Source organism: Nannospalax galili, unplaced genomic scaffold (genome assembly GCF_000622305.1).
Source record: "Nannospalax galili isolate Female #2095 unplaced genomic scaffold, S.galili_v1.0 scaffold31, whole genome shotgun sequence".
Classification (NCBI taxonomy): Eukaryota; Metazoa; Chordata; class Mammalia; order Rodentia; family Spalacidae; genus Nannospalax; species Nannospalax galili.
This window is the reverse complement of record NW_008332149.1, coordinates 6,536,685-6,563,531: the sequence shown is the minus strand read 5'-3', so window position 1 is coordinate 6,563,531 and position 26,847 is coordinate 6,536,685. Positions and strand designations below refer to the sequence as shown.

Sequence of the window (26,847 nt, the reverse complement as noted above, 5' to 3'; positions counted from 1 at the left end):
TGTGGTGGTGGGGAGTAGGAGAGTGGGACTGTTAAAACCTGTTCTCTTTAGAGATCAAAGGGGGAAGCCTGCTGGGTTGGCCAAACAGTGGAGAAAAGTCTGCTTCTCTTGACTTCAAAGACCAAGGTGCTTATCAACTCAGTTCCCTTTTCTCAGGAGCTTGAGAAGTCCTTGAGAGCCTGTTGGTGAGGGGGCGGGGCTTTCTGAACCTTAACAACAACTGTCCATAACTCCAGTCCCAGGGGATCCCACAGCCTCTTCTGACCTCTACGGTCATTGCATGACACGGGTGCACTGACCTACATGCAGGCAACACATGCATACACATAAAATGAAAAAAAAATTTTAAAAAATGAGCTGCTTTTCATAGGCTTAATTTCTCTTAATGTATTTATATTTTTGTGAAATATTTTTGTGACAGGGTTTCACTATGTAACCCAATCTAGCCTCAAATTCTTTTTATGTTTGTGAGGTTTTTTTTCTTTGTTTTGTTTTTTTGTTTTGGTTTCTTTTTTGTTTGTTTTGTTTTGTTTTTATTTTAGAGACAGGGTCTTCCTGTAGCCACTGCTGGCTTGGAACTTAACTATATAGACCAGGTTGGCGTTGGTGCCAGAGGTCTGCCTGCCTCTGCCTCCTGAGTGTTGGGATTAAAGGACTGCACCACCATGCCTGGCTTGTTATCAAACTCTTGATCCTCCTGCCTCTGCCTCCTGAGTGCTGGGATTATAGGTATGCACCAGTCTTGGCTAACTCGAGTTTCTTATTGATATTCTCTGTCAGTGTTTTGCCCTTTTCTTATTGATTGCTAAGTGTTCTTTGTATAACAGATATTAATCTTTTATCATCAATTTAACAAATATTTCCCTCACTTTGCAGTCTTTCTACTTTATGAGTAATACATTTTTGCTGCTCAGGACATTTAGAATGCTACTTGTCAGATTCAGCAGGCTCCTGTTTTTATGTCATTGTCTAACTCAGAAAGGCCTTTTCCATGCCAAGATTATTTAAAGCTCTTTAGAAACTAAATAGCCCTTGTTTTCCTTTAATGCATTTATGATGTTTTGTCTTAGAACACTGGGTTTGCATGGAATTAATTTTGGTCTAATTGTGTAACAAGGGTGTGATGATTTTGTTTTCTGTGTTGTCACTGTCCTAGGGTCATGCCTCCAGGAGAGCCTCTGACCCCCATTTCTGTCTCTGAGTGACCACATGTTCTTGGGCCTGTTTCTGGATTCTCTTTTTTTTTTCTGTGTCAGGATCCCAACTGAATCACTATAGCTTTATAAAGTTTTAGAAAGCTAGTCTGATACAGAGAACCTTTTACAAATTTATCGATTACTGATCCTAGAGATTTATTTTCTTTACATAATCCCTTCAACTCACATACGAACATCTTCACAGGGAGACACTCAGCTCTGACTTTGTTATATTTTAATTAATGTGTGTGTGTACATGTGTGGACATTCATGTGCTACGACACACATGTGAAGGTCAGATGGAAACGTGGAGTCAGCTCTCTCCTATGTGGAGGCTAGGGATCAAATTCAGGTCATCAGGCCTGGCAGCAAGTGCCTTTACCCACTGAGGCATCTTGCCAGCCCTCAGCTCTGACTTTAGCTGGCATCTTCAGGGTCCCCAACCTTTCTGCAGTGCCTTTGTTGCCCCTCAGGCATCCATTTCTGGCTTGGTTACCCAGCTCTCCTTGCTTCAGCATGACCAGCCAAGGGGCAGCCCCTTCGGCTTCTGCACTGACCTCTTCAGTCAGTTTCTAAAAGTCCCCACACAACCCAGGGAAGGGGTCTGGGTAGGGAGGGACTGCTATTACATATGAGGTTTCTTTGAGGGGAAGGTGAGAACCTTCTGGATTCCAGTCATGATAACAGTTGTACAGCCTTGTGAATATACTGAACACTGCCCAACTGAGCACTGTAAAAGGTAAATTTTACAGATTGTGAATTATGTTGCAAAACCAAATCAAACACAAACCACAAACAAGGGTAATTACAAACAAATGTATTCAGTAAAGAAGGAAGGATTCTTCAAACTAAATTAAGGAGACTCCATAGAATCTAGTTTTGACCTTCTTGTTGGGCAGGAAAGAGAAAGCCCAAGGGGCCTTTAAGACTTCTGCAAGGTTCTTTCTCTCACACTTAGAGTGAACAAATTTGCCAAAGATGACCTCTTGTCTTGTTTGGAGACTAAAGCTGATGCTTGCAGGAGGTTGCAGTCTCTCCTTAGCTCTGATCCTCTGTGCCCTGGTCTCAGGTGGTCTCAGAAGGTACCATCTGTCCACATGGGCCGTGCATGGCTTGGTCAAGCTCCCTGATTTTACTTTGCACTTTCCACGCCGTCAGTGTCTCCACTTAACCAGTTTATGATGCTAATTGAATGTGTCCTGGCCATGCGCAGGCCACTTAAGCTGCTCTGCTCCCTCCTCTCCAGACAGAGCCTCAGGCTTTCCTTCTAAAGTCTTTAAGGTCAGCCAGGAGCCCCAGGGCCACTTGCACAAGATGCAACTCTGGGGTTTCAGATGTCAGCAAAAGATCAATTCATGCAGGCTTGTTAACTCGCTCTGGGTTAGCTGACCTGGGTTAGCTGACCCATGCTGTACACATTTGTCTCTGAGGCCCTGCCTGCCATTTGCCTCAGACGTAGGCTTGTCTTTCTTGGATGGAATCTAATTTTCTTACCTCTTGCCTCAAAAGGAAAGATAACCCTTAGTGGGTCTCTGTAGCTTGGGGCTAGTGGTTCCTACAGTTCATCAAGACCCTGAATAGAGAATTCTGTAGGCTGAGCAGTATGGAAGATCCTGAGGCCAGTGGCCTTGCCCTGGAGCTGCCCCTGAAACCTGACCTCTGACTGCCAAGGAGCTGTTTTGCCTCCGCTTCCCTGTCTTCTCTGGAGTGAAACCAGAAGTCAGAGCCAAACAGTCCTATTAGCCGTATGACTGGCATGCAATTGATCTCATGAAGTGCTTTGGGTGTAGTTTTAGGGGAGGTAGAGATGGTAGATGTCCCTATTCCAGAGTCTGCCCTCTAGTGCCTCCTCTTCTGTGTGTTGGGCAGGTCCTAAGTTTGGGCTGATGGGGAGAGAAGACTTTCCTGGTGTTTTCTTTTCACCTCAAGTTCTAGGTCAAATGAGCTGTCTTGGACACCTTGATGCTTAGTAGACAGTTCAATGTGAGACCTGGGGGAACTTAGGCCCTGGAGGGGAGACCCTAGACGAGCCAAACTCCCTGTACTGCTTATTCTAACATACTTGTTTTGAATGTGATGTGTTGACACAGTCAGAGGGAGGAGGAGACACTGGTCTTCCAGGCAGGGGCCCATTCTGTCCTAGTCAGCCGAGACCTCATGGACATTCTTTGTCAGTTCAGCAAGTAGACAGAACAAGCGGCTGGCTAACATTCTGTGGTTTGGGGATGCCAGGACTTGAGCCTACAGGCCTTTCTTAGGCTGGGGCACTCAGGGTCCTTCTGGTTGCAGGCCCAGCCCTTGGAAACATTCAGAGAAGGCTCAACTGGGGCTCGGAAGACTCTCAAGGACTTGCTGCCACTGTCCCCTCATGGGCTTCATGAGGACACAAACCTTTTCCTGCTTTACTGCCCAGAGCTGTGGGTAAAGCCAGACTTTCTGGAAAGCACTGGTTGGGCCCCTGTGGTGAACTTTCTATCATGACTGAAAATGAGTGAGTTACTTGTGGGCACTCCCTGATGGGCAACATGCTTGTGATCTAGATGCTGTGTGTAGGCCAGGCCTACCCCATACTTCTCACTCAGGAAAAGGCATAGAGTGAATTCTTGTTGAATTTGTTGCTGATGGAAATTTGTGAGGAGTAAAGTCATCCAGTAGGTTGTGTGTTCAAAAAGATACCAATGGGCAGAGATGAAGGTCTGAGGGGATGTAGTACCATTCCTTCAGCAAGAGCATCCTGTTCTGCAGTTAAAAGAACTTCTTGTAAAGGCAAGGTAGACCTGGTTCAAGAGCAGGTCCGTGTATTACAAGCCCTGTGTGAAGAGCCTCCCTAGAGACCAGCCCAGGTGCATGAGTTGAGGAGGAGGAAGAGGTAAGTGAGCCTGAAGAAAGCATAGGTCCCTCTTTCCATCCTCAGATGCTGATTAGTCTATGCAAGCAGCAAGGACAGCTAGGTCAAGTCTAGGCATCCTGTTTCAAAAGTAGAGAAATGACTTGAAGTTGTGGTACAGGGAGCTGGGTGAGGCCCTGTCACTGGGGAACATGCAAAGCCCTGGTGTGCTTTGCCTAGACAGGCTGAGGTAAAGTAGATTTCACCAAGTTCTTGCTGTGGTTGGGCTGGGAGGAGGCAAGAGCCATCCCAGCTGGATCTAAATGCAAACCAGAAACTTAGGTGGAACTGATGGGAAGGTTGAGGGTGTGGTATCAGGAACCTGGCCTAGAGTTGCTGTCTGGAAGAGTAGTGGCCCTGGCCTTGGGTCTTAGAGCAAAAATAGATGGTTCTCTCTCCTGACTGCTGGCTGAGGTGAAGGCCCTCTGCTTGAGATGGACTGCTGTATGAGCTATTGAGAGTCCTTTGAGGTATGGGGTTCTGAAGGCTGCTGAACCCTACTGAACAGAAGGTCCTGAGCAGGTTCAGAACAGGTGTCACTAAGAGTGCATGACCTAATTCCTGGCTTGGAAGTCAATAAGGGACTCTAGGCTCCAGCAGGCACTGCCGACTGCCACTCCTCTGGGGCAAGCCTACTTTTGAGGGATAGCAGTGTCTCCAGGTACTTCCAGTTCTTGAAGTGAGTGTCCTCAACAGGACTTTTCCTCCAGACAGCCAAAGATGCCCTGGGGCCCTTCCTACCTGCCATCATGGGGCTAGACTCTGGGGGAAAGTGAGGTGGTCCCTGCTTGTTGGGAGCTAATTACACGGTGGGGAAGGCCAGCAAGTCAAAGTAAAGATTGGGAAGATGGGGTTTGCATGGAGCCATGACACTGAAATCAGACTGGAAAGGCTACTTGCCCAGAGCCACATGGCACAATTTGTCATCTGATCCTCAAAGCCACTCTAAGTGTACGATGGGACCAGTGGTTTCTTATAGGGCTTTAAGAAGTTAGAGGGAGTTCCTCAAACCTCAGCTAGCCAGTTCAAATTGAAGTGAATGCCTTGTTTCATGCATCCTAATCCAGTACATTTTTGCTCAAGAATGATGGGATGGAGTTTGCCACCGTAGAGCCTTTGTTGTCCATGCAAAGTAAGGTCACCCTGTCCCATGTGTGAGCTTGGCACCCCAGCTTCATGTGATGTCTGCAGCGCTTGTAATGTGCCCTTGCTTGAGGCTGTGGCTTCGGGGCCCCATCTGAGGCTCTGGCTGGAGTCAAGACTCAACAGGAGGCCTAGGGTCCTGGCTGCGCCCTCTGTGAGCCTCCTGCTTTGACTAGAGCTGACCAGGGCTGTGTGTAAGCCAAGCTCAGGTAAGTTTTTTGGTTGCCTGGTACAGCATTGACATATATGAGGGTTTTGTTTTAAATGAATTGTCAATATAAAATCAAATTTCATGCAAAAATCTAGTTCCAGCTTATCTAAAGACCTCCAATACCGGAACTGCATGTCACCGAGGGCAGTGATGGGCTGGAGAGAGTGGCAGCTGCCTTGCCAGGTGGGGTCTGGGCCTTGGAGTCCCCACAGAACACTACCCTCAGTATTCATTCTGTCTCTCTGACCCTGAGGCAAGATGTCAGCAACTCTGTCCTGCTGTTACTTTTCTCACAGTTTGCTTGCTTCATCCGTCTGTGCCTCTGCGGCCTCTGGTGCACTGATTCTGAGGCAAAGTCAACATGATTTCTGCTAGGCTGACCTGGTCTCAAGAGTGTGGGAACATACTTTTTCAGCCATCTGCTTTGGCAAGCTTGACCAGATGCAGGTTCAGGGTACCCCCAACTATAGTCTTGTTAAGTTCTCAGGAAGACCACGTCACAGGTCAAATGCCATCTGATTCCTTCCTTCAGAGAGCCTTTGTGTGGGTGGTGGCAGGAATTGCCTTGTCATCGTCTCTGTTGAAGAGTGGCGTTGTGCTGGGCACATGGCTGTCAGTAAATGTTTGCTGAATCAGATTACACTGAACAGACTATTTGGCATCACCATATCACTAGGTGGCAATGGAAATAATTCCCAGGAATATGAGATGAGATTATTTTCCATTATTTCACAGGATCCCAGGTCTGGCATGATTCTGTTTTGTATTTTGCTCGTAGAGCCCATCATTCTGAGGTTCCTATTGTGTTAGAGGCTCACCTCTTTTCAGGGTTTGATGACTTACCTTAGTGCCTTATCTTTAAAGGGACACAATCACACCTGCAAGGACCATCACTTGTTGACCGTCTGCCATGCACAGCTAACATGTTCTGTGGTGGTTGAGAACAAAACAGTTTTTAGCATTTGTGGGCAAGGCTTGTAATCAGGTCTGGTATATCTGATTTCAAGAAAAAGAAAAACAGAAATTAAGAGATTGAAAAGCTAGTCTCTTGTCAAGAGAGAGTCCTAGTAATGGATGATAGAGTGGAGGCAGACAAGTTTCCTGCATCCACACCTGGCCTACCTTGGTGGGCCTTCTTTTCAATGCTAGGCCATGTTCAAGGCAACTGCTGTCCCTGCCAGCCAGAAATTGCCCTGTGGCTCATCATCTCCCCTGGGAGAGTCATTCAGTCTTGGACATGAATTGTCACAACTTTACCATAACATGACTAAATGGCTTTAAAAAAAAAAACATGGAAGGATGTTCATAAAGTTAATTGAGAAAAGCAAGATGTAGGGCAGTAGGTATGGCATAGTTGTTTGTGTGCAGAGAACCTTACACACACACACACACACACACACACACACACACACGAATAAACTATAAGGGATCACAACTGGGGATTATGTGAGTGATGGGGTTTGGGCAGTGTTAACTGCTCTGTTTTCACTTGATCTGTTTTCCCTAATTCTTTCAATGACTGTGCCTTATTTGCGTCACAGAATTGCAGAGGTGAGGCGGGCACATACGTAGATGCCACATGGGTGGCCGTTGTTGGGCTCCCAGAGCTAGAAACTGTCCCTGTCAGTTCACATGTAATGCTATCATCAGACTGAGATGGAGGCGAGATGTAGCCACTGATAGAGAAATGGTTTCCATTTCTAGAGCGTCTCAGCAGCTTTCTGGGATGGATAAGCCCTGTGTGGTCCAGACTGAAGCCGGATATTAGCTGCTTGGGTGCAGGCCCTGGGCTTCATTTCATCTTCTCAAATCAACACTGCAGTGTCTGTGATTATTAGTTTCTCTGACGTGTGACGGCCAGCAGTACTGATAAGGTGTTTTTTCATAAATTCACAGGCATTGCTTTCTTACCAGCGAGCATCTCTTATCTCATTGGAACCAATATTTTTGGGATACTGGCTCACAAAATGGGAAGGTAAGAGTAAATGAAAGTGTTCATTTTGATAATAACGGTTCTCCAAAGAAATTCGAAGTGTTTCTGTCTTAGCCGTTTTAAGTAATTGTTTTGATTTCCACTGAAGATTTGTCCTGGGAAAAACACCTTAAGTGTTCATTTATTGATGTGCCTTTTCTTTTGATAGATGGCTTTGTGCTCTTCTGGGAATGATAATTGTTGGAATCAGCATCTTATGTGTGAGTAAAGGATGGCTCCTGAAAGGCAGGAGGGGGATAGAGGGGTGGAACACAGATGTCTGGGACTGAAAGTCTTGTTTTAGGTGACACTCACCAGGCAACATTTTATAATAGTTTGAATTTGAATATTTAATTTTAAGTATTTTGGACAAGACTTTCCAGTGGGGATATTATCTAATTTTAGGTCAGCCATTAAGACATTTTATTACATGGGCTACTAAGTTATTTTTCTCACCATCATCTTATTTTTTGAATTTTTTTTTTATTTCAGTGGGTTTTTTTAAGACAGGGTTTCACAAAGTAGCTTAGGCTGGCCTTGAACTCATGGCAGCCCTCTTCACCTCATTCTCCCAGGGGCTGGGATTATAGGCATGAGCCACCACACCCAGCCTCACCCTTATGTTAACTATTACAGTGTTTTAGGGCTGGTGAGATGGCTCAGCGGTTAAGAGCACTGACTGGTCTTGCAGAAGACCGGGGTTCAATTCCCAGCACTCACATGGCAGCTAACAACCTAACTCTAGTTCCAGGGCATCTGATGCCCTCTTCGGATCTCTGTGGGTATTGCACGACACAGGTGCACTTACACACATGCAGGCAATACACTCATACACATTAAAATAAAAAATTTTTTAAAAATTACAGTGTCTTAAATATTTTATGACAGCTATCCTAAAAAATAGCAAGATGCTATCCCAGAATAAGAATCTTTTAGTGGCTGATGTCTCCCCGAAAGCAGCAAACTTCTTTCAGTGTCAAAGTAGAGGATGGACTAGGCTGTCGTCTTTCACAGGTGCCACACGATTAGATTTCATGGCAATCAGAACACTTTGACTTTATTTATTTATGGCACTAGAGATTGAGCCCAGGGCCTCATGCATGCGAGGCAGGTGCTCCACCACTGAACCACATCCCCAGCCCAGCTTTTGGCTTTTAAAGGTTAGGATGACAACCTCCCCCACACCCCTTCCTCTTCCTATTTGAAAGGGGAAAGGTACACTAAGCCCACAGAAAACATTTGGGAGGCCTTTTCAAGATGATTTAAATTTGATACCTGCTATTTTAGCATAATGTTCACTTCCTCTTACAGATTCCTTTTGCAAAAAACATCTATGGACTCATTGCTCCCAACTTCGGAGTTGGTTTTGCGATTGGTAAGTCACAGGGGGCCTCTGTTTGGAACTGTTTTCCCTCTAGCAGAGATTTTCTCTTTGGGAAAAGTGAATAGACTATAGTTGCAAAGCTCAGATTTCCAGAAGCTTCAGTGGAGGCTGCCATCAGTGCAGTCCAGGTCCATGAAGATACTTGTGTCCATGTGCTTATCACTTAATTCTTGAAAATCACTATGGAGAGGTGGTGTTTGCAAAAGCAAACTGACGCTTCACTGCACTCTGGCAAATGCACAAGCTTCCTCTCACGTAGCACATCTGCTGGTTCAAATCCAAGCGCAGACTTTCCCTGACAAGCTGGGGACAGACTTCTGTGGGCTTTGTATAGGGCTTGGCAAAGAAAAAGACTGGAGGATGCCGTGCTATGTGCTGCAGGGATTTTCTCAGCAAAGGAGAATAACGTGTTAGAGAAAGTCTTGGATGAATGGTCTACTTTTTTCTCACTTATAAATACTGACTGATCACAATAAAAGTAAAGGTCAAGCCAGGCATGGTGACACACGCCTTTAATCCCAGCACTGAGAGGCAGAGGCAGGTGGATCTCTGTGAGTTCAAGGCCAGCCTGGTCTGCATAGTGAGGTACAGGACAGCTGGGGCTACAGGGGGACCCTGTCTCAAAAAGACCGAAAAAATTAAAAAAAAAAATAAATAAAGGTCAAATCTGTCACACCACAGAAGCAGGAGTTTAGCTTTTGAGTCATACAGTATAAAGAATGAGCAGAGCATTTTCTGACCCCTAGAGGTTAGATGGCCTGGGACTCTGCATGTCCCCTTGTGCAACCTTCGTAGCACCAGCTAGATTGTAATGCCATCTTCAACTCCTTAGTTTCACTCCCTTTCCCTCATGGCCTGCACGATAGGTGGACAGCCAGTGCTATCTAAATTAAAGAAACTTCTCCATCCATCTGCTGCTGTGTGATCACACTTCAGTGTGTAGTCACAAGCATGGCTTACTGCAGCCAGACACCAAAAGCTCTCTCCAATCACCCCACCAGAGAGGGAGAAGCAGTGCTCAAGAGGTGAGGGACAATCGTGCTCACTCAGCCAGGGATTTGAACCCAGAACTCTGAACACATGTTCTCTTTTCTTTCTGTTCCTTGTCCCCTTCCATTTGAAGGATCAGTTTGTCATACTGGTCTTAGTCACTGCTCTCAGCCAATTATGAACCAAGTTCTTTGAGTTTTAGTTTCCCTACTAGGAAAAGCAGCCCTCACACACTCTTTTGAGTTCTACTACCCTGGTCCTCTCTTGCACACTCCAGCTTGGTAACTCTAATGGTCTCATGCCTGGTGTTGGGTGTGGATGAAGAAGCTGGATAAGATGTGTACATGTGCCAACTGGCAAGGGACAAGCGATTGAGAAAATAGTAGATCAGAAAGGCCCTGACTAGAAGCTGGGCAGGTTGCAGCAGTCTGCAATACATACTCCTGGTGAGTCGCCAGGGGACTGGATGCCCTCCCCTCCCCAAAAGACAGTCCGTTACAATACGGAATGACGAGGTAAGGCCAGGCAGAAAGCACACAGGTGGTGGTCTAACGAGGACTCAGAATCTGAGGTTCCATTCTTTTCTGAGTCCTTCAGCTGACTGTCCTCAATGAAAGGTTTGCTTTCAGGAGTTTGCTCAGATGTGCAAGTGGCTATGACAGTGGGGAAGAGCTGGCTGGGTATTCAGTTTGGGACCCAGTCCCTGACATTCAGCCTCTTTCTGGTTCGTATCACTTTTCCATACTCTGTTCCTTGACTGTCCACAGGGATGGTGGACTCCTCCATGATGCCTATCATGGGCTACCTGGTCGACCTGCGGCACGTGTCCGTCTATGGGAGTGTGTATGCCATTGCGGATGTGGCCTTCTGTATGGGGTATGCTATAGGTAAGTATTGGCTTCCAAGATGACCTTTACCTTATTGCAGGACAGAAAAAAGGTAAAAAAAATATGGAAATATTTACATTTTCTGGCAATAAGCTATTTGGAGAGAACACTAATTCTCTGTTTCCTGAAAGGTCCTTCAGCTGGTGGTGCCATTGCAAAGGCCATCGGCTTTCCATGGCTCATGACAATTATTGGGATCATTGATATTGCTTTTGCTCCTCTGTGCTTTTTTCTGCGAAGTCCACCTGCCAAGGAAGAAAAAATGGTAAGAAAGTCTTTCTTGATCATCTTAACATCTAGCTTCCTCACGGTCCACTTCTAAAATGCTTCAGTCCTTCTCAGCAGCAGTTCCTAACAGAAGTGGTACTTTTTCATCCACGCCACACAGAACAGTTGCTTTCTTTCATTCTTGCTACTTTCAGAATTATTTCTCCAGGTATCACATTTGTAAATTTGAAGAATACAATTATTTTTTGTACATAGATTAGCAGTGTATTAACTCTCGTCAATCAAATAGGAACCTGGGATAATTCAGATTCTCTGTGGTTCTTGCATGTTCTTCCATTTCCCAGATACGGTGCTTTGTTTTTCTTCTATCCTCATGGCACTCAGTGATAACATAGGATTCTGGAGGTGGTTTTAGGGGTCTTTATGAAAGACTATCACATATACACCCCAGGGCACACATGTGAGCACACAGACTGCTTCTTCATGACCAGAATCATAGCCATAGGGAAGCTAGAGAAGAAAGTGGTACCGCTGATACCAGTGCTGCTCCATGTTGTATTGCAGGAGTATGCCTGCACCGAGGATGCAGGAGAGTGCTCGGAAGTGGAGGCTTTGTGTTCAAGGACAGATCTGAGGCTCCTCTGTCATGTTCTTTTTGGGAGTCCATTAAAAGTGATTTCTGTAGGTTCCCTGCCCCTCTTTCTGGTATTGTGGATTGAACCTAGGGCTTTTTGTGTCTTTTTAAAAATTACTTTTATTGATCTTTATCTCCAGGCTGGCCTTGAACTTTGTAAGAAATCAGGCAGGCCTTGAAGTTGGGGTCTTCTTGCTTCAGCCCCTCCAGTAGCTGGGATTACAGGCCCCTGCTTCATCTAGAATACTGCCTTACTCTGTCTGCCCAGCAGCCCCCAAATGTCTTCCCTCTTCAGGGCGAGAGCTGCTTTTTGCTACTCGGACTCCATCACTGCTGGGTGGATATCCCTCACCAAGGCAGCAGACGTTAGTGGCTGTTGTGTTATCTGTCTGTGGGTGACAGCATGAGCTAGTGGAGGAAATGAATGAGGTCACACTAGCTAGGGAGATGGTGGAGCTGGGGAAATACTTGTCCAGCCAGCCTTGACTGTGTTCTGCAAGATGATGGCAGGAAGCCAAGGCTCGGTTCTCCTTTTCTTTTTAGTAAACCAGTGCTTGGGTCCATTTAAAAAGTACTGAAGGAAGTAGAAAAGACAATCCTGAAAGATGAATAATTAGAATGACAGTTTTCCAGAAAGCCACTTTCACTGTAAAATGTCAAAATCCTTCATAAGTGCCTGGTGAGATAAATCATTAAAAACTCAAGATGTGCATTTTGCTGCCCATAATTGATGCCAATAATTGGAGGATGCCATTTGACCGGCACATTGGTAGCATTTGAGGGTGGTGGCAGCCAGCAGCCAGTGGTGGCTCATTGTGCAACCAGGGCAGGAAGAGTGGGTGGAAGCTGATAGCACCTAATGATAAGGGGGTGTGTGTCCGGATGTTTGCTAAGGGGGAGAATCGATCACCACCCACTTGAGGAACCACAGTGCAGACAAGTGCTGGTGTGCAGGATTAGCAGCTGCCAAACACGGGATATTCAGGCTTGAAGGCATTCCACCCCAGCAAATAATTCTTTCATTAAGTGGATCCTAGTAACAGGGTGTTTGCCCTTCAGCTGTGTGAGATTGACAGACCCAATGCTGTTCTATGGATCACAAGTGACAGGCTCATGAATTGGTTGTAAGCACTTGGGCGTTCCTCCCATTTGGAGTTCTGCCTTTTAATAATTAGTGTTACTGATATAGGCAGAGAGAAAAAAAATCCTTATTGCTCAGTCCCCTGAGGACATATAAGACAGACCAACACTGCTATTTGAGGGAAATTGTTCCCATAGGAAGACAATGACGCAGCCACCCTGATCCCTCAAAACAGGTGAGAGTAGCTGAGTTCTAAGATGAGTTCTGCTTTTCAGACTTAAAGATTTCTTACAAGATAGGGCATATTTCTAAGTCTTATTGTTGAAGTTTCTGTTGCCAAGGCAGAAAAGGTGGCTTGTTGCTAGGAGCCTCCTTTAAGTGAATGGCTGTAGCTGACGTGGTGGCACACACCTTAGTTCCAGCATCAGGAGGCAGAGGCTGGTGGATCTCTGTGAGATTGAGGCCAGCCTGGTCTACACAGGGAGTTCCAGGCCAGCTGGGGCTACAGGGAGACTGTCTAAAAAAAAATACAACAAAAAAACCCAACAAATAATAGATACATTTAAAAGTGGATAGCACTTGCCACATTTGGATCCCCAGCACTCACATAAATGTGGGGCAGGTGTGGTGGCCTGCCTGCAGTCTCAGCCTAAGGGAGGCAGAGACAGAGGAACCCAGAAGCAAGCTGACTAACCACACTGGTAAGCCTTGGATTCAAGTGAGAGACTCTGCCTCAATACATAAGGTGAAGACTGATTGAAGACACCTGATGTTAACCTCCGGTCTGTACATGCAGATGAACACATATGCATGTACATGCACATGAGAGCATTTGTACACACATACAGGCACACACCCACACCCAAAGTAAATTCAAAAGATCCTGGTTCTTGGATTTCATGGGTGGGGTGAGGACGAGGCAGCTGATGACTGATAAGAATATGCTCTGCACCTTATAATCTACTTGTAAGTATCTGTCCCTTTTCTGGGCACTTACATATGAATGCAAAGCTCTTGGTTTTTTTTTCCCCCTAGTTATGTTAAACAGAACAAAACATTAAAAAAATTTGCTATTTTTTTATTTTATGAGTGTCTTGCCTGAACATATATGTGTACCCATGTCATGAAATGCTTGCAGAGGTCAGAAGAGGGTGTCAGATCCCCTGTAACTAGAGTTAGAATTGTTAGCCACCATGTGGTTGCTAGGAATTGAACGCAGATCCTCTGTAAGAGCAGCCAGTGCTCTTAACCACTGAGCCATCTCTCCAGCCTGAACAAAACATTTTTTACTGGGACCCGTGCCTGCCGAAGTCTCAGAATGGGGCTTCTACCTTCTAAGTGCATTTACTGTTTCACTAGTGCTGAATTTGTACCGCTTTTCTACTCCGTCTGTTTTTTGTTTTTTTTGTTTTGTTTTTTTTTTACCACTTTGGAGAGCCCAGCTCTGCTCTGCATGTGACAGGAGCTATTCATTTGGCAAGGGCTTGGCTGTATCTGGGCTTTGCTATGACTTTGGTGCTAATCCCTTTCCTCTCTTCAGTTGAAAGCCGAACACTTTCCTCCACAGCAGTATGTGGAGTGCTGGCTTAAACTCCCTGCCTGCTTCATGGGTCCCTGGGCACTTGGCCCTTGTAGGTTTGCCTTTCCCACTTGATGCTGTGTACTTCTCTTTTCATGGCACTTTTGAAACATCACACACTATCTGGCTGATTTAATTATGTATAAATTTAAAAAGTACAAGTACTGCCCAATTATTTTTTCAGAACAGGTACTAAAACTAGTGAGTTATGCTGTAAAAGCCATGAAACCATATTCCTGGAAGAAAGCTCCTTGAAGCACGAAGGCCACGTTAAGCCTTTCAGCTGTTTTGGTAAATTCTGATCATTGTCTGCATGATGCAAATAATCAGTCTGACTGAGTTCTGCAGTACAGGGTTGTGTGTGTGTGCAGTGTGCCTGATTGTATGCGTGCATGCAAGCATGCATAGAAGCCTGAGGATATATCCTTGAGTGTTGTTCCTCAGGGCTGTCTACCTTATTTTTTGAGACAGGGTCTCTCACTGGCCTGGCCTAATGCTCACCAAGTAGGCTAAGCTGGCTGGTCAGCAAGGCCCAGAGATCTGCCCATGTGCCTCTCCAGTGCTGGGCCCTGTTACAAGCATGGACCATCACACCTGGCTTTTCCAGACAGGAGTTCTGGGGATTGAACTCAGGTCCTCATGCTTGCAAGGCAAACACATTCTTTACCCAGTAAGCTCTCTCTCCAGCCCCAGTAGAGATTTTACTTAGTCTATATTCTATGTCCAGTCTCGGGTGCAGAGACTCTCAAGATTACACATGGACATGTAATGGCAGGTGGAGAGATGTAGGTTGTAGGCAACGAAGTCTTGTTTTTTCCAAGGTGGCCTTGCTGCCTGTGGGCCAAGTAGGGGTCAAGGCCCATGCCTGGCGTTCCTAGCTCGGCTGGGGCTTCCCAACAGGTGCCTCCCACTGCCCCCCAGTTAGATCTCTGGTGGTCATGCTGGCTTAATGTCTGTAATGCCCTCTTTCCTAAATATTCTATGCTTAGCTCACTGAAATCTTTTTGTGCAAATCCTTTCATCTTTCATGGTTCATCTTAGCTCTCACTTCCTCCCCAGAACTTCTAACATTTAATCTGAATTTTGTCTTCCACCTGTGACTTTGGAGGGCCTGTCCTTACTTCTCAAGTTGCTGGTATAGCACCTTCAGGGTGAAGTCAAATAACTAGAAGGTGCCCTAGAAACTCCTATCAGCTGGAAGACATGATATATATCATGTAATTAGGGCAGTGTTTCTGGAAGCTGTAGGCAGCACTGTCACATGAGGGGAGGAACCTGGAATTTCATTTGTAACCTGCTCCACTCCACCTCTACCCCCTCTGTAGTTATTTGAGCACATTACATTGAGAATCACTAATCTGGATTACACTTAGTTATCAGGGATTAAACCTTTGTGTAACACAGGGAGAATGGTCCAGGTGTACAATGTGTTGCCTCAATTATTTTAGCAATTGAACTCTTTATTAAGTACAAGCATCAATTCACTTGGAAGTAGCATAATTGGAAGGAGGTTTGAAGCTGGCAGTTTGAGATGAGTCTGACTCAGGTCACGTCAGTCCTTATCTTTGTGTGTCACACAGCAGATCATTTGAGAATTTCTTGGGAAATGATAAAAGGGTTAAGCACTGAGTGGAGTCTTATCACATCTGCAGGACAAGAGCTGAGAGTAATAACTAACAGACACCAAGATAGATTGCCATGGGCAATATCAGAACATTTTAATCCATTCAGATTTGCAGACTGCACAAAAGGTATTGGAGAATGGCTCCTCTGAGAGAGGGAGCGTACGGAGACCTACCTGATTCATTTGGGTTGCATGTGGCCCCCTCTGCACTTCTCCATGGACTGCTTAGACTACACTTGTCCTGGGCCTGCTTGGCTTCCTCAGCCCCCTTCTAGGTGCACTGGTGCCCTCTGCATCCATGGATTCTGGCTCTGTGGATTCAACTGACTGGAATCCGAAACATCCAGAAAAAAAATTATTTGTACTAATTTGTAGACTTTTTTCATCCTCCCCTAGTTACATGGCCAGTTCACATTGTAAGGTATTGTAAGTAATCTGCAACCGATTTGAAATACACATGGGGATGTCATATTCAAATATATTTTAAAGGACTTGAACTTCTGCAGATTTTGGTGTTGTCGGGTTGTTCTGGAAACACTCTCCCAAGGACACTGAGCTTAGCTGTACATCCCTTAGTGAAGCTCTTTTTAGCCCTGTGCCCAGTCTCTTGAGTGGAGTTGAGGCAACGAGCCTACAGTGAGTAGCATGTTCCTGGCAGGATGTCAGATGGATTAGCAGATCATTGCTTGGCTAGGCACATCTTTCAGGAGAAATGATGGCAAGCGCCTTAGATGGAGATGCTTTGAAAACAAAGCATTTTTCTTTTTTGAAGGGCAGTCACCTGTTTGGTTTAATTTTCAGTAACAATGAAAGAGGGCACAGGACTTATGTTCATCAGATCTGATGAGAGGTGGTCTGGATAACACATCTATGAACAAAGCCCTATGACCTAGGAAAATACTCAAGGAGCCATGGTGATGTGGTCTGAAAATATTTTAAAATGCGAGGCAGTCTGTGAAGGTAACCAGTATCGGGAGCACTTCCGAGAATGGAAATGACACAGGGGCTTCAGTCTTCCTATTTCTAACAAGCGCTTCCTTCACTTGTCTCCATGATGTACCTTGTGACAGTCTACCCACAGAAGCTGGATGGATAACCTGCATAGCCTCCATCTACAAGATTCAACTCCTTAACCCTAATCAACCTATCCTTTGTTTTACAAAAAACTGACTCTTGCCCCCGATCAGGTACAATGAAAATATTCAAGACCTCTTCACTTCTTGCCTATTGCCTGAACTTTTCACTTGGTGGAGAATGCCAGGTGTTCTAGGTCAAGACTTGGCAATTTCTCCAAATAACTGTTTAATAGAAGATACAGATCTTTCAAACTAGTAATCTCTTTTTTTTAAATTAACATCCTTGTCATGAGCTTTTTTCTTAAATATTTTATGTGTATGTGTGTATTGCCTGCATGTAGGTAAGTGCACCCGTGTCGTGCAATGCCCTTGGAAGACAGAAGAGGCTGTTGGATCCCCCGGAACTGGAGTTACGGACAGTTGTTAGCTGCCATATGGGTGCTGGGATTCAAACCCAGGTCTTCTGCAGGAACAGTTAGTGTTCTTAACCACTGAGCCATCTCTCCAGCCCCTCAAACCAGTAATCTTTAAAAGGAACAGGCTAAAGCCACCATAGCTTTATGAAACAAGAAGTTAATGTACTTGGCATTTTGCTCTTTCAGGCTATCCTCATGGACCACAACTGTCCTATTAAGACAAAAATGTACACTCAGAGTAACACCCAGTCATACCCGATCGGTGACGATGAAGAATCTGAAAGTGACTGAGCCCCTCAGAAATCATTCAAGTGTTTAACTGTGTTGGTGTTTCCAGTGAGATGACTCGTGCAGAGCTGTCTTAGTCATACCATCCACTCCTGGCAGAGTACAACCACCAAAGGTGATTCTTTCTTTTCCATGGTTATGATCGACTGCCAACAGCCTTATAAAGAAAAAGCAGCTTTTCTAGGGGTTTGTATAAATAGTGTTGAAAACTTTATTTTATGTATTTGGTTTTATTAAATATTACACAATATATTTTGACGAAATAGGTATATTGTAAATGTATAAATATTTGAATCCAAATCAACTATAATTTTTTAACTTACATTCACGAACACTTGGACAAAAAAAATCTTGTATTTTTTCTGAATACTGGTAATGAGTGTTTAAAGCACACATTATCTGACACTACCAACAATGAGAAACTACAAGTCTAAAAAACAGAATCACGTAAGACAGCATGTTACGTAGCAACAATGAATGTGCTGACTCGTAATCAGTGTCAATATATTTATGAGTCAAAAGCTAGTCATCTCAAGTGCAGAGAGCAAGAAAGCAAACTAGTCATCTTTTGGACTTATTCATAGCTCTTTGCTGGCATTAGTTTTCTATATAATCACCCACCTGGAAAGGGACGGTTGTACAATTACACTTATGTGGTTGGCAGCAAACATTAAAGCCAACGAGGATTTTGTGGTTTTTTTTGTAAACGTTCTGAAAGTAGAGAAAAGCCCTCAAATGTAGTTACAACTTAACAGCTTTCTTTTAAAGACAAATACTTGACTGCTTTATTGGCTGAAAATAAAAGGTATATGCACTTTACACTGTTAAGGTGAAGCATGATAAGATTTATCAACACCTAATTAGTTTTGGAAAAGGAAACAGCTATTAAGCCTTGAAAAATCAGACTATTACGTCTTTCACCTATTTGCAGGCCATCCAAGTGTTTTCCTAGTTATTCTGAGTTGCAATTATTTTCTGGACTCCTAAAAGTTGTCCATGTTAATGCAGAATTTTAAAGATGAAGGAATGATGCTGTTTAAAAACATTATGGTGGGAAAGCAGGTAGGGAAGGTGTCCTGACCACCTGTCATCTTTTTCTGAAGCAGAAAAAAATCCAAACATCTACAAATGTGTACGTGTTACTGTATCATCTTGTATGCTGGGTAGCATAATTTTTCTAAGCATGAGAACATTGACCTGTCTTTTCAGTGTGCCAGCAAATACTGAACATTGTCTACATTGCTTTATATGTGAATACGACTTTCTGGCATGTGAACAGTGTAGAATATGTCTCTAGTAGTACGTGACAATTCTGCAGTTCTGTCATCATAAAAATGTCATTTTTGTTAAGCTGAACTGTTTGTGTTAACTTGGGTATCAGGGATCAAAGAACTTTATAGCAAAGACTCTCAATCTTATTGGCTAGTACATATTCTTCAGAAAGGTAGTGGCTAATCTTTCTTTTGCTTTATGGAGCTTTTCTGTGGGGCCTAGCTGATTTGAAGTCAGTACATTTGAGAAAAAACAGCTTCTGACTCCACCACTGGACAGTCACACAAGCCTGTGACTGAAAGATGGCTGCTGAGGGATTCTCACACAGCTAACATACAAAGGAGGGATGTATACTTCTACAGGACAGCCTTAAAAAGTGTGGCTAAAGAGAGCCTGTAGTTTCCCTTGCCCTCAATATCAGACAATCTAGTCCTATGTTCTTTTTGCCTTTAAGGCTTCAGCTCTAGTAAGAATGACTAGCAAAGGCAGCCTGCTATTGATCCCTGGGGGAAAGGATAAAAGAATTTTTCCGAACTGTTTGGGGAGCCAAAATAGGTTGTTTCTGAGGGGAAAGTAAAGTCATTTATATGACTAATATCCTGGGTACACAAGACTGAAAAACGGGGGGTTTAAAAAATATTCTGCATGTACCAGAACAAAGAACATATAGCTCTCTGAACATTTTTTTAAAAATAGAGGTGGCTTTTATGTTTTACTTGGTAATACAGACACAAAAATCTTTGTGAGGTAGCAGTGAGTAATCAGCTTTCTTCTGACTGCTAAGTATATCTGTTCTGGTCATACTTTAGCTAGACCTACTTAATAAATCTTCTTGAACACTGCTGTGCCTGCCTGTATTCTTTCATAAATACTGCTGGAACAAATACATAGATATCATTTTGACTGTAGTTATTTAATTAAAAACTATTCTTTGCTTGCAGGAGTCAAGCAAATGCCACTCCAGGCTAGTGTGGTCCATCCTCTTGGCTTTCCACTATTTGCTGTAAATGAAATGTGAGACTTATTATTCTATCAACGTGGAAAAACAGTGAATTGCCCTGGACTTTAACTGTCAGTGTTGCTCTAACTGCTGTAAACAAGTAACTATCTTATGAAAATAGCCATTATCCAGGCATCTGCCAGAATCGACTCTTGAAAGCTCTAGAAATTAGGATCATTTTGAATGGGGTGCACATGATACCGCTTCCAGGATCTATAGTTTTAATTAGACCTTAAAGAGTATCAAGGAACCAGAAAAGATGAGGGAACACTCCCTTTTTCCCCACTCCTTTGCTTCTGGGGTGGAAGAGGGGAGGTAGGGAAGGAAAACTATCTCAATTTAGGAATTAAGATAATACTTTTTGTTTTTCTTGGTTTTTTTGAGACAGGGTCTCGCAGTAGCCCCAGCTGTCCTGGAACTCACTATGTAGACCAGGCTGGCCTCAAACTCAGAGATCCGCCTGCCTCTGCCTCCCGAGTGCATGAGCCACCACCACGCTCAGCTTAATACATTTTTTAAGTTGGAGATTTAAAACTTACTTCAGGGGACTTAAAATTTTAATCTCCATTAGATAGACTTTGCTTTCCAAGTTTTAGGCTGTTTTTCTTAGAAAGTTATCTAAACAGTAAGTTTTGATATTATCGAATGAAGTTTGATATTAAGAAATATGATTGCCTAATAATGCTAAAATGTTACTCATTTTGTATAACCCAGTCATTCATCTAAACATCAATGAAGAAAATATACTTTAGTCTAATTTTTCTTCTTTGAGAGTGTCTCATTATGGATAGTCTTATTAATATGCAGCATTAGAAAAATCCATGAATACATTCCACAAGATAAGGAAGCAGCAGCAAGAACTGAGCACTTTTGTTTACTGAAAGTGGGTTGATAGCTTGTCTGCATGGCCAAATTAGACCAGGCAATAATTCCAGAGATGCACAAATCGCCTTGTTTTAAATGTCATCAAATGAAGATATTCTTGTTTTCTGTGGTAGTCTTTATTATTTTAGCTATTGATAACATAGCATGGTAGCACGATTACATCAGTAATGTAATATTAACACAATCTTTTAAAACTGAAGCCTGATACCTTACTCTAGGCTATCTGGAGTGTTTCCCCTTGCTCTAAAGTACAACTGTGATGCCTCTACTGCTTCTCCCAATAGAAAAATAGTCCACTACAGTAAAGGTATATTTTATAGACGTCATTAGCAGCGTTATTGAGCTTTCCATGATTGTGGTTCTACAGAGCTAAATACTTTAAAGCACGAGTAGATTATTATGAACTAAAGCTTTGCATTATTTCTACAGCTCTTTCAAATGCATCAGTTTCAGGAGCATGCTCGAGCATCACTAAAACTTCCGTGGTCTGATCCATGAACACACTAGCCACTTACAGACATGCCCCTTCTAGGGTAGCAATAGCAAGTTACTGTTTACAAGATGAATCGTGTTTACATCAGACAGACTGTTTCAAGCATGTGCTGTGGAACAGCATTTCAACTTTCAGGGACTTGTTGCGGAAAGTCTTCTATCGAGGTGTTCTTTTAACGTGAGCATGCTTAAATGAACAGTAAAAAAGGGGCATACACAGATATATTCTTGCTATAAACCTGGCCAAGAAAGGTTTGTACCTTAAAATTTAGTGTCCTAACATTTCACTTAATAATGAGAGCTGCTAGTGGGTTTAAAACTGGAATAACTTTCTACACTTAAAATATTTTTCTCATGTAAATACCTTTTATTTTTATAGCTTTTTACTGTTCAAAGCACATTTGCAGTTATGCTATTTCCTCACAACAATCCTGTGAGGTAGAGTAAGTATCTTCAGAGATGGGGAAAGTGCTGCATGGAGCCCTTTGTGACTTGCCTAGGGCTGTGCAGTTCATTCATGGAAAAAGCCTGAATGGAGTTTGGACTACAGACTGGGCCACAGTCTTTACTATTATACTATGCATTTTCCTGCCAGCCAAAGAGCTATTCCATACAGTTTTAAATTCATGTTGGCTTATGCATTAATTTATTATAGTAGTTACCTGTAAAGGGGAAAAGTTTGACTCTACTCTATAGGTATGTAAGAGGCCCAGACTTTTAAGATATATACCAACAGGGGTCAAGCTCATATAAGTGCCCTCAGCTGTGTGTTACCAGCATCTGTAAGATGATCCCAGTACCACAGTAGTCCTTCATTTTCAGAGAACTGGTCCCAATTCCTATGTATACTGTCTATTTTTATTTCTTTTTTTCTTTACGTATGAATGAAGACAGTCTGAACTACCAAAGTACTCAGAATGATCACCATTCTTTTAAGCCTGTAAAACACTGAATGATGCAGTAAATGAATATATTTTGTATAACTGCTCTCCACATATTCCTACACATACAAAAAAGAAATCAAAACAAAGCCCATTATCAACAGTCATTTTCAGAACAGCCCTCTGAAATTGTAAATATCCTCTCATATGCTTTATTTCCTATGGGAGAGCCAAAGATGAGAAATCATCATGAATGCTTAGAACCTCCATGAAAAGGAGCATTTTGAAAGGTTATTTCAAAATCCTACTGGTTACTGTTCTTAAGTAATGAAATCTTGTTATCTCTACAAAATTCTTCACCAACCCTATTCCTTATTTATTCTCTTAAAATTTTTTCAATGCAAGCTCTTCTAGTTAACCACTATAATTTTACTATAGTTCAAGTGCATAAAAGCTTTAGAAAAAAAGTCACTGAAGCATAGAAAGCAAGCAATATATGTAAAAAAAAATTTTTTTTTTACTAAATCAGCATAACAAACTCTTTAAAGGTATAGGATCTGCTTTCATGTTACATTTGGCAAAAACCAAAACAAACAAAAATCCCCCAAACCCAAAATAATAAAAACTTCAAGCAAGTAAAGATGACAAACTTCAAAAGTATAGAAGAAAGAAGATTTAAAACCTGTTCCCTTGATGATTCCTGTTGTCAATTTGGGCATGCAGCAAATTTGTTATAACCATGATGAAAACAAAAACGAAAATTTCAAGAAACCTTTCAGGATCCTAAAGAACACTAATTCAAAAACCAAGAAGAGAAAAAATAATATATTGAGACATCACACATACGTAAACATGAAAAGTTAGCTTACATAATTAGAAAAGTTTAAAAATAAATTAGTAAAAACCAATTCCTGGTATAAACCCCAAAAAGTGTAACTATAAATGCAACCCCAAACAACCAATTTAGTGATCTGGTCATGTTTCTGCTGGAAAACCACCTTTCATTCTTGTTCTTACATAAGCAAGCACTGTAGAAGCAGGCCCAAGTGCACGGTGAGGGACTGGAATGTGGCTATAAACCCATGGTACTTCAGATGTGTCTTGTCCCAACCATCTGAAAGTTTAAACAGCCTGTCAAACAGACTCGGATGAGCCAAATAAGTCATCTGAGATGCTGCTGAATGGCTGGGTGTCTATCAGCTGGCTTATTTCACTATCAAGGTCTTCTTCTGGATCATCTGCATATTTGCTCATTTTTTTTGAGTGCTGGTCTAAAGACAGACTTTCTAAGGTTTCGATATCTTCGATGCCTGCTCTGTAGTGAATCATCAGAAGTGTTAGAGCTTGTAGTCTTTCACCTGATTTAGCCAAAGCAGCAGAAAGAAGTGACTTTTTCCTTGTATCGGTTGTTTCTTTTTCTTCTCTAACAAGGGAATTATTGTGTTCCAACTCCTGATCAATTTCATTCTGCAGTTTATCCAACATGAACTCCAGCTTCTGGATCCTTTCCTCCGTAGGCAAGCCTCTGTACAAGTCTCGACCAATTTCTTTAACTGCAATGAAAACACTGTCGTCCAGCCCACCTTCTTTCCTCACTAACTTTATTCCTGCACTGTTTCGTTTGGAAGGACTGTTTGGACCACAGACCTCTGTATCGCTCCCTTCATTGTCTGATGTGTTGGGGGTGTGTTTTGGTGAAGGTTCTACGAGATCAGTTCCTGGTTCAGAAAGGCGAGTTTTAGAGACCTGACGCAAATTGAGTAAACGAGAGCTAGTATTGATAATGTGCCTTGTCAAACCTGTTGTTTTATTGATTGACTTAGCTTCGGTCTCAACCCGAGGAGGGAGGCCCACAAGGGGTTCCTGTCCTTCCAGCCTAAGGTTTTTCAGGGTCCGATCTATTCGCCTCTCAGTTGCTCCACAAAGAGGTGTCTCAGCTAGACACTTTTCTTGACATTTTTTATGACAAACATAAGCACAGAACATACACTGGGAAGCAGCTTTTGTCCAAACTTTTTTCTTACAGTAATCACACCAAGTTGGGTTTTGGAACTGGGTATCTTGGAAACTATGTTTATTTTCTGAAGAACTCATCTGTCCTACAAAGTGCTCCTCTTTAGGGACAGTAGAAACTTCTTCAACCACATGCAGTTCTTTTTCTTTCTCTACAGTAGTAAGAACATGGTGGTCTGGTTCTCCTTCTTTCAAGTATTTGAAGTGAATAGTAATGTCACCAAAGCAAAATTTGTCATTGAAGCCCTTCTGCATACTCAGATTTCGTAGTGCAGTTCTAGTGACCATGGCCTTGGGTGCCGGGGCCTCCAGTCTGAACTTTGAAAGGTACTCCATGTTTGATGTAGCTAAGCATCCTAAAGCCACCTCTTCAAGTTTTAAACTAACGTGCCCCAAACAAATGAGACCTCCTAACTTGAAAGGATCCCTGCACCACAGTGCAATGTTCAGGTATCTGTGGCAGGCTTCTATGTCAAACAAACAGGATGCTCTGGTCCTTGACCATTTTCCTAGCTTATTACGATAAAGAATCTCTGATGATTCCCATGTTTGACGGTCATCCGAAATCTCCTTAGTGGGGCAGGAACTTTCTGAGGTAAGATCTTTCACCAATTCTTGCTTTGCTGAAGCCTGCTTCACTACAGCTGAATCTTCCCCATGATCCACACTTTTTACTTGCTTCTCTGATTTATCTGCAAGAGGGGGTGGCGGCACCTTCTCTGGCTTTTCAACATCTGGGTCTGCCTGAGTTGGGGTGTCCGTGGAAGGCAAAGCAATTTTTACTTGTGGTCGTGGTGGCACAGGTGGTTTGAAAGTGGGTCCTTGGGGTTTTGACACTTGTGCTGGTTCTGTGACCTCTGAAGTTTTGGGGGCTGATGGTTTATTTCCTTCTTTGGATGGAAGTTTTTGTGGTGGTGGGTGACTTCCTGAAACTAATTTACGGTTCAAAACTGGGGATATAGCGCCAAGGGGTTTAATAGACAGTGTTGTTGGAGTACGTTTAGGACTCTGGCTTAATGACTGTGCCTCATCTTTGAACTCAGTTTGTACTCTGACATCACTTGCCAAGTCTTCAAATTCAGAATCAAGGTCTTTATTTTCAGCATCTACTGCCAACCCTGCAGCTTCTTCTTCATAACCTGTTTGGCATGAGCTTGACAAAAAGTTCTCTTCCAACTGACCAAAACTGTCTGGCAGCACCGCACCTTGATTACTCTGGCCAACGGGCCTTTCATAGTACACCAGGACTCGGTCGCCAGCCTGTTTGATGAGCTTCAATACCTGTAGTGTCGATGTAATTTTCACACCTGGTTAAGATTTAAAAGAGAAAACATGTAAATTACTGTAATAAAAATCCCCTACATTGTCATTACCATGTGATTATTTAATAAATGGAAAAACAACAAGGAAAACTTAAAAATATTTTACTTGGATTTCAGCTCAATCCTTGTGAACCTAAATGATATCACCCCAGAGAGGCTGCTAATTCCTATCTGCTTCCCATTCCTTCCTAGGCTAAATGACATTATTTCTCAGTTGAATTGAGGAAGTGGACAGACTGAGACCTACTTAGGTTTATTAATGGGTAAACCCCACTTTGAATGACGGAAAGTTGTGACTCCTTTTTATTAGCCATACACATTTTCTGGGATGAAAGAATAAGATAAGTTACTTTAAGGTTAAACAATTATGATGCACATCCTCTTGTCCTGACTATGATCAACTTGCCACCTTCCACTTAACCCAATTTGAATCCTGGAGACAGCTAACTCCCTGTTTTCTTCAGCTGTCAATCCTAACTTAGTGTTCAGGTCCTCCTCAGCCTAACAGCCATAAACAGCCTCTAACTGCAATCTCCCATGCAGACCTTATCTGCTTTGATCCCCGTGCTGCTAGGTTTTCAAGTTTCAGCACAAAGGCCCTTAGCCTGAAAATATTCAATGTATTCTGGGCTTTCTCACAGGGCTCTTCCTGACCATTTAGCCTGATACCTCCTACTACTTCCATCTACTACACGAGGTCCTTGGAGCAATGTTGCCTGACATACATAAAAATGAAGTATTGTCTATTGAGCTTTAGTAGGCAAAAGCTTCAGGTCAACCCCAACTTTTTCATTGTGCTTCAGGAAAACTGTCCTCATCTCATCTCCCCAGTCACACGGTAGTCATGATACCTCTCAGGAAATGCTCATCCCAAGTCTGGATTTTTCATTTGCAATACTTCAAACATGCTGAGAAGTTGAAACAGTAAAATAAACTCTATTATTGAACCTAAATATAACGTTTTGCCAAACTTATTTTAATTACCAATCGCCTGTTACTAAAAATATTAAAAACTACTGTAAATTCAAATAAATGAATTAATCACAACTATATTTTTTATGTATGAGTGTATTGCTTGCATGTGTGTAAGTGCACCTGTGTCAAGCAATGCCCATGGAGGTAGGAAGACATTGGATTCCCCTGAAACTGGAGTTATAGACGGTTGTTAGCTGCCATGTGAGTGCTGGGAATTGAACCCGGGTCCTCTGTAAGAACAGCCAGTGCTCTTAACCACTGAGCCATCTCTTCAGCCCCACAACTATATATTTTTGAGAAATACCTATTTACATGGAACAAAGTTTATGGCATATTAAAAAATAAAAATTATTACAAAAATGCATTTTAGGATTTCAATTTGTGTCCTGTAGCTGGGAGAAGGGATATATT

The 26,847-nt window shown here is 42.9% G+C and overlaps 2 protein-coding genes across 5 annotated transcripts in view; one reads left to right on the top strand and one right to left on the bottom strand.

The window, feature by feature from the left end:
* Positions 1-21,026, top strand: part of Slc18a2 (solute carrier family 18 member A2) — a 40,734-nt gene extending 19,708 nt beyond the window's left edge. For 3 of the 4 annotated variants that reach the window (XM_029560763.1, XM_029560762.1, XM_029560761.1), the window contains exons 11-16: positions 7,334-7,412; positions 7,579-7,630; positions 8,721-8,784; positions 10,551-10,670; positions 10,802-10,935; positions 17,495-17,909. In XM_029560763.1, coding sequence (XP_029416623.1) covers positions 7,334-7,412; positions 7,579-7,630; positions 8,721-8,784; positions 10,551-10,670; positions 10,802-10,935; positions 17,495-17,599 — 554 coding nt within the window. In that variant the 3' untranslated portion in view covers positions 17,600-17,909. Of the gene's footprint in view, positions 1-7,333; positions 7,413-7,578; positions 7,631-8,720; positions 8,785-10,550; positions 10,671-10,801; positions 10,936-17,494 lie in introns of all 4 variants that reach the window. The other variant, XM_008827329.3, reaches the window with a different exon arrangement.
* Positions 21,027-22,623: 1,597 nt separating this feature from the next.
* Pdzd8 (PDZ domain containing 8) overlaps positions 22,624-26,847 on the bottom strand; it is a 71,842-nt gene continuing 67,618 nt past the window's right edge. Inside the window, exon 5 of the mRNA XM_008827328.2 lies at positions 22,624-25,446. Within this exon, the coding sequence (XP_008825550.1) occupies positions 23,261-25,446 (2,186 nt within the window). The 3' untranslated portion in view covers positions 22,624-23,260. The remainder of the gene's footprint in view (positions 25,447-26,847) is intronic.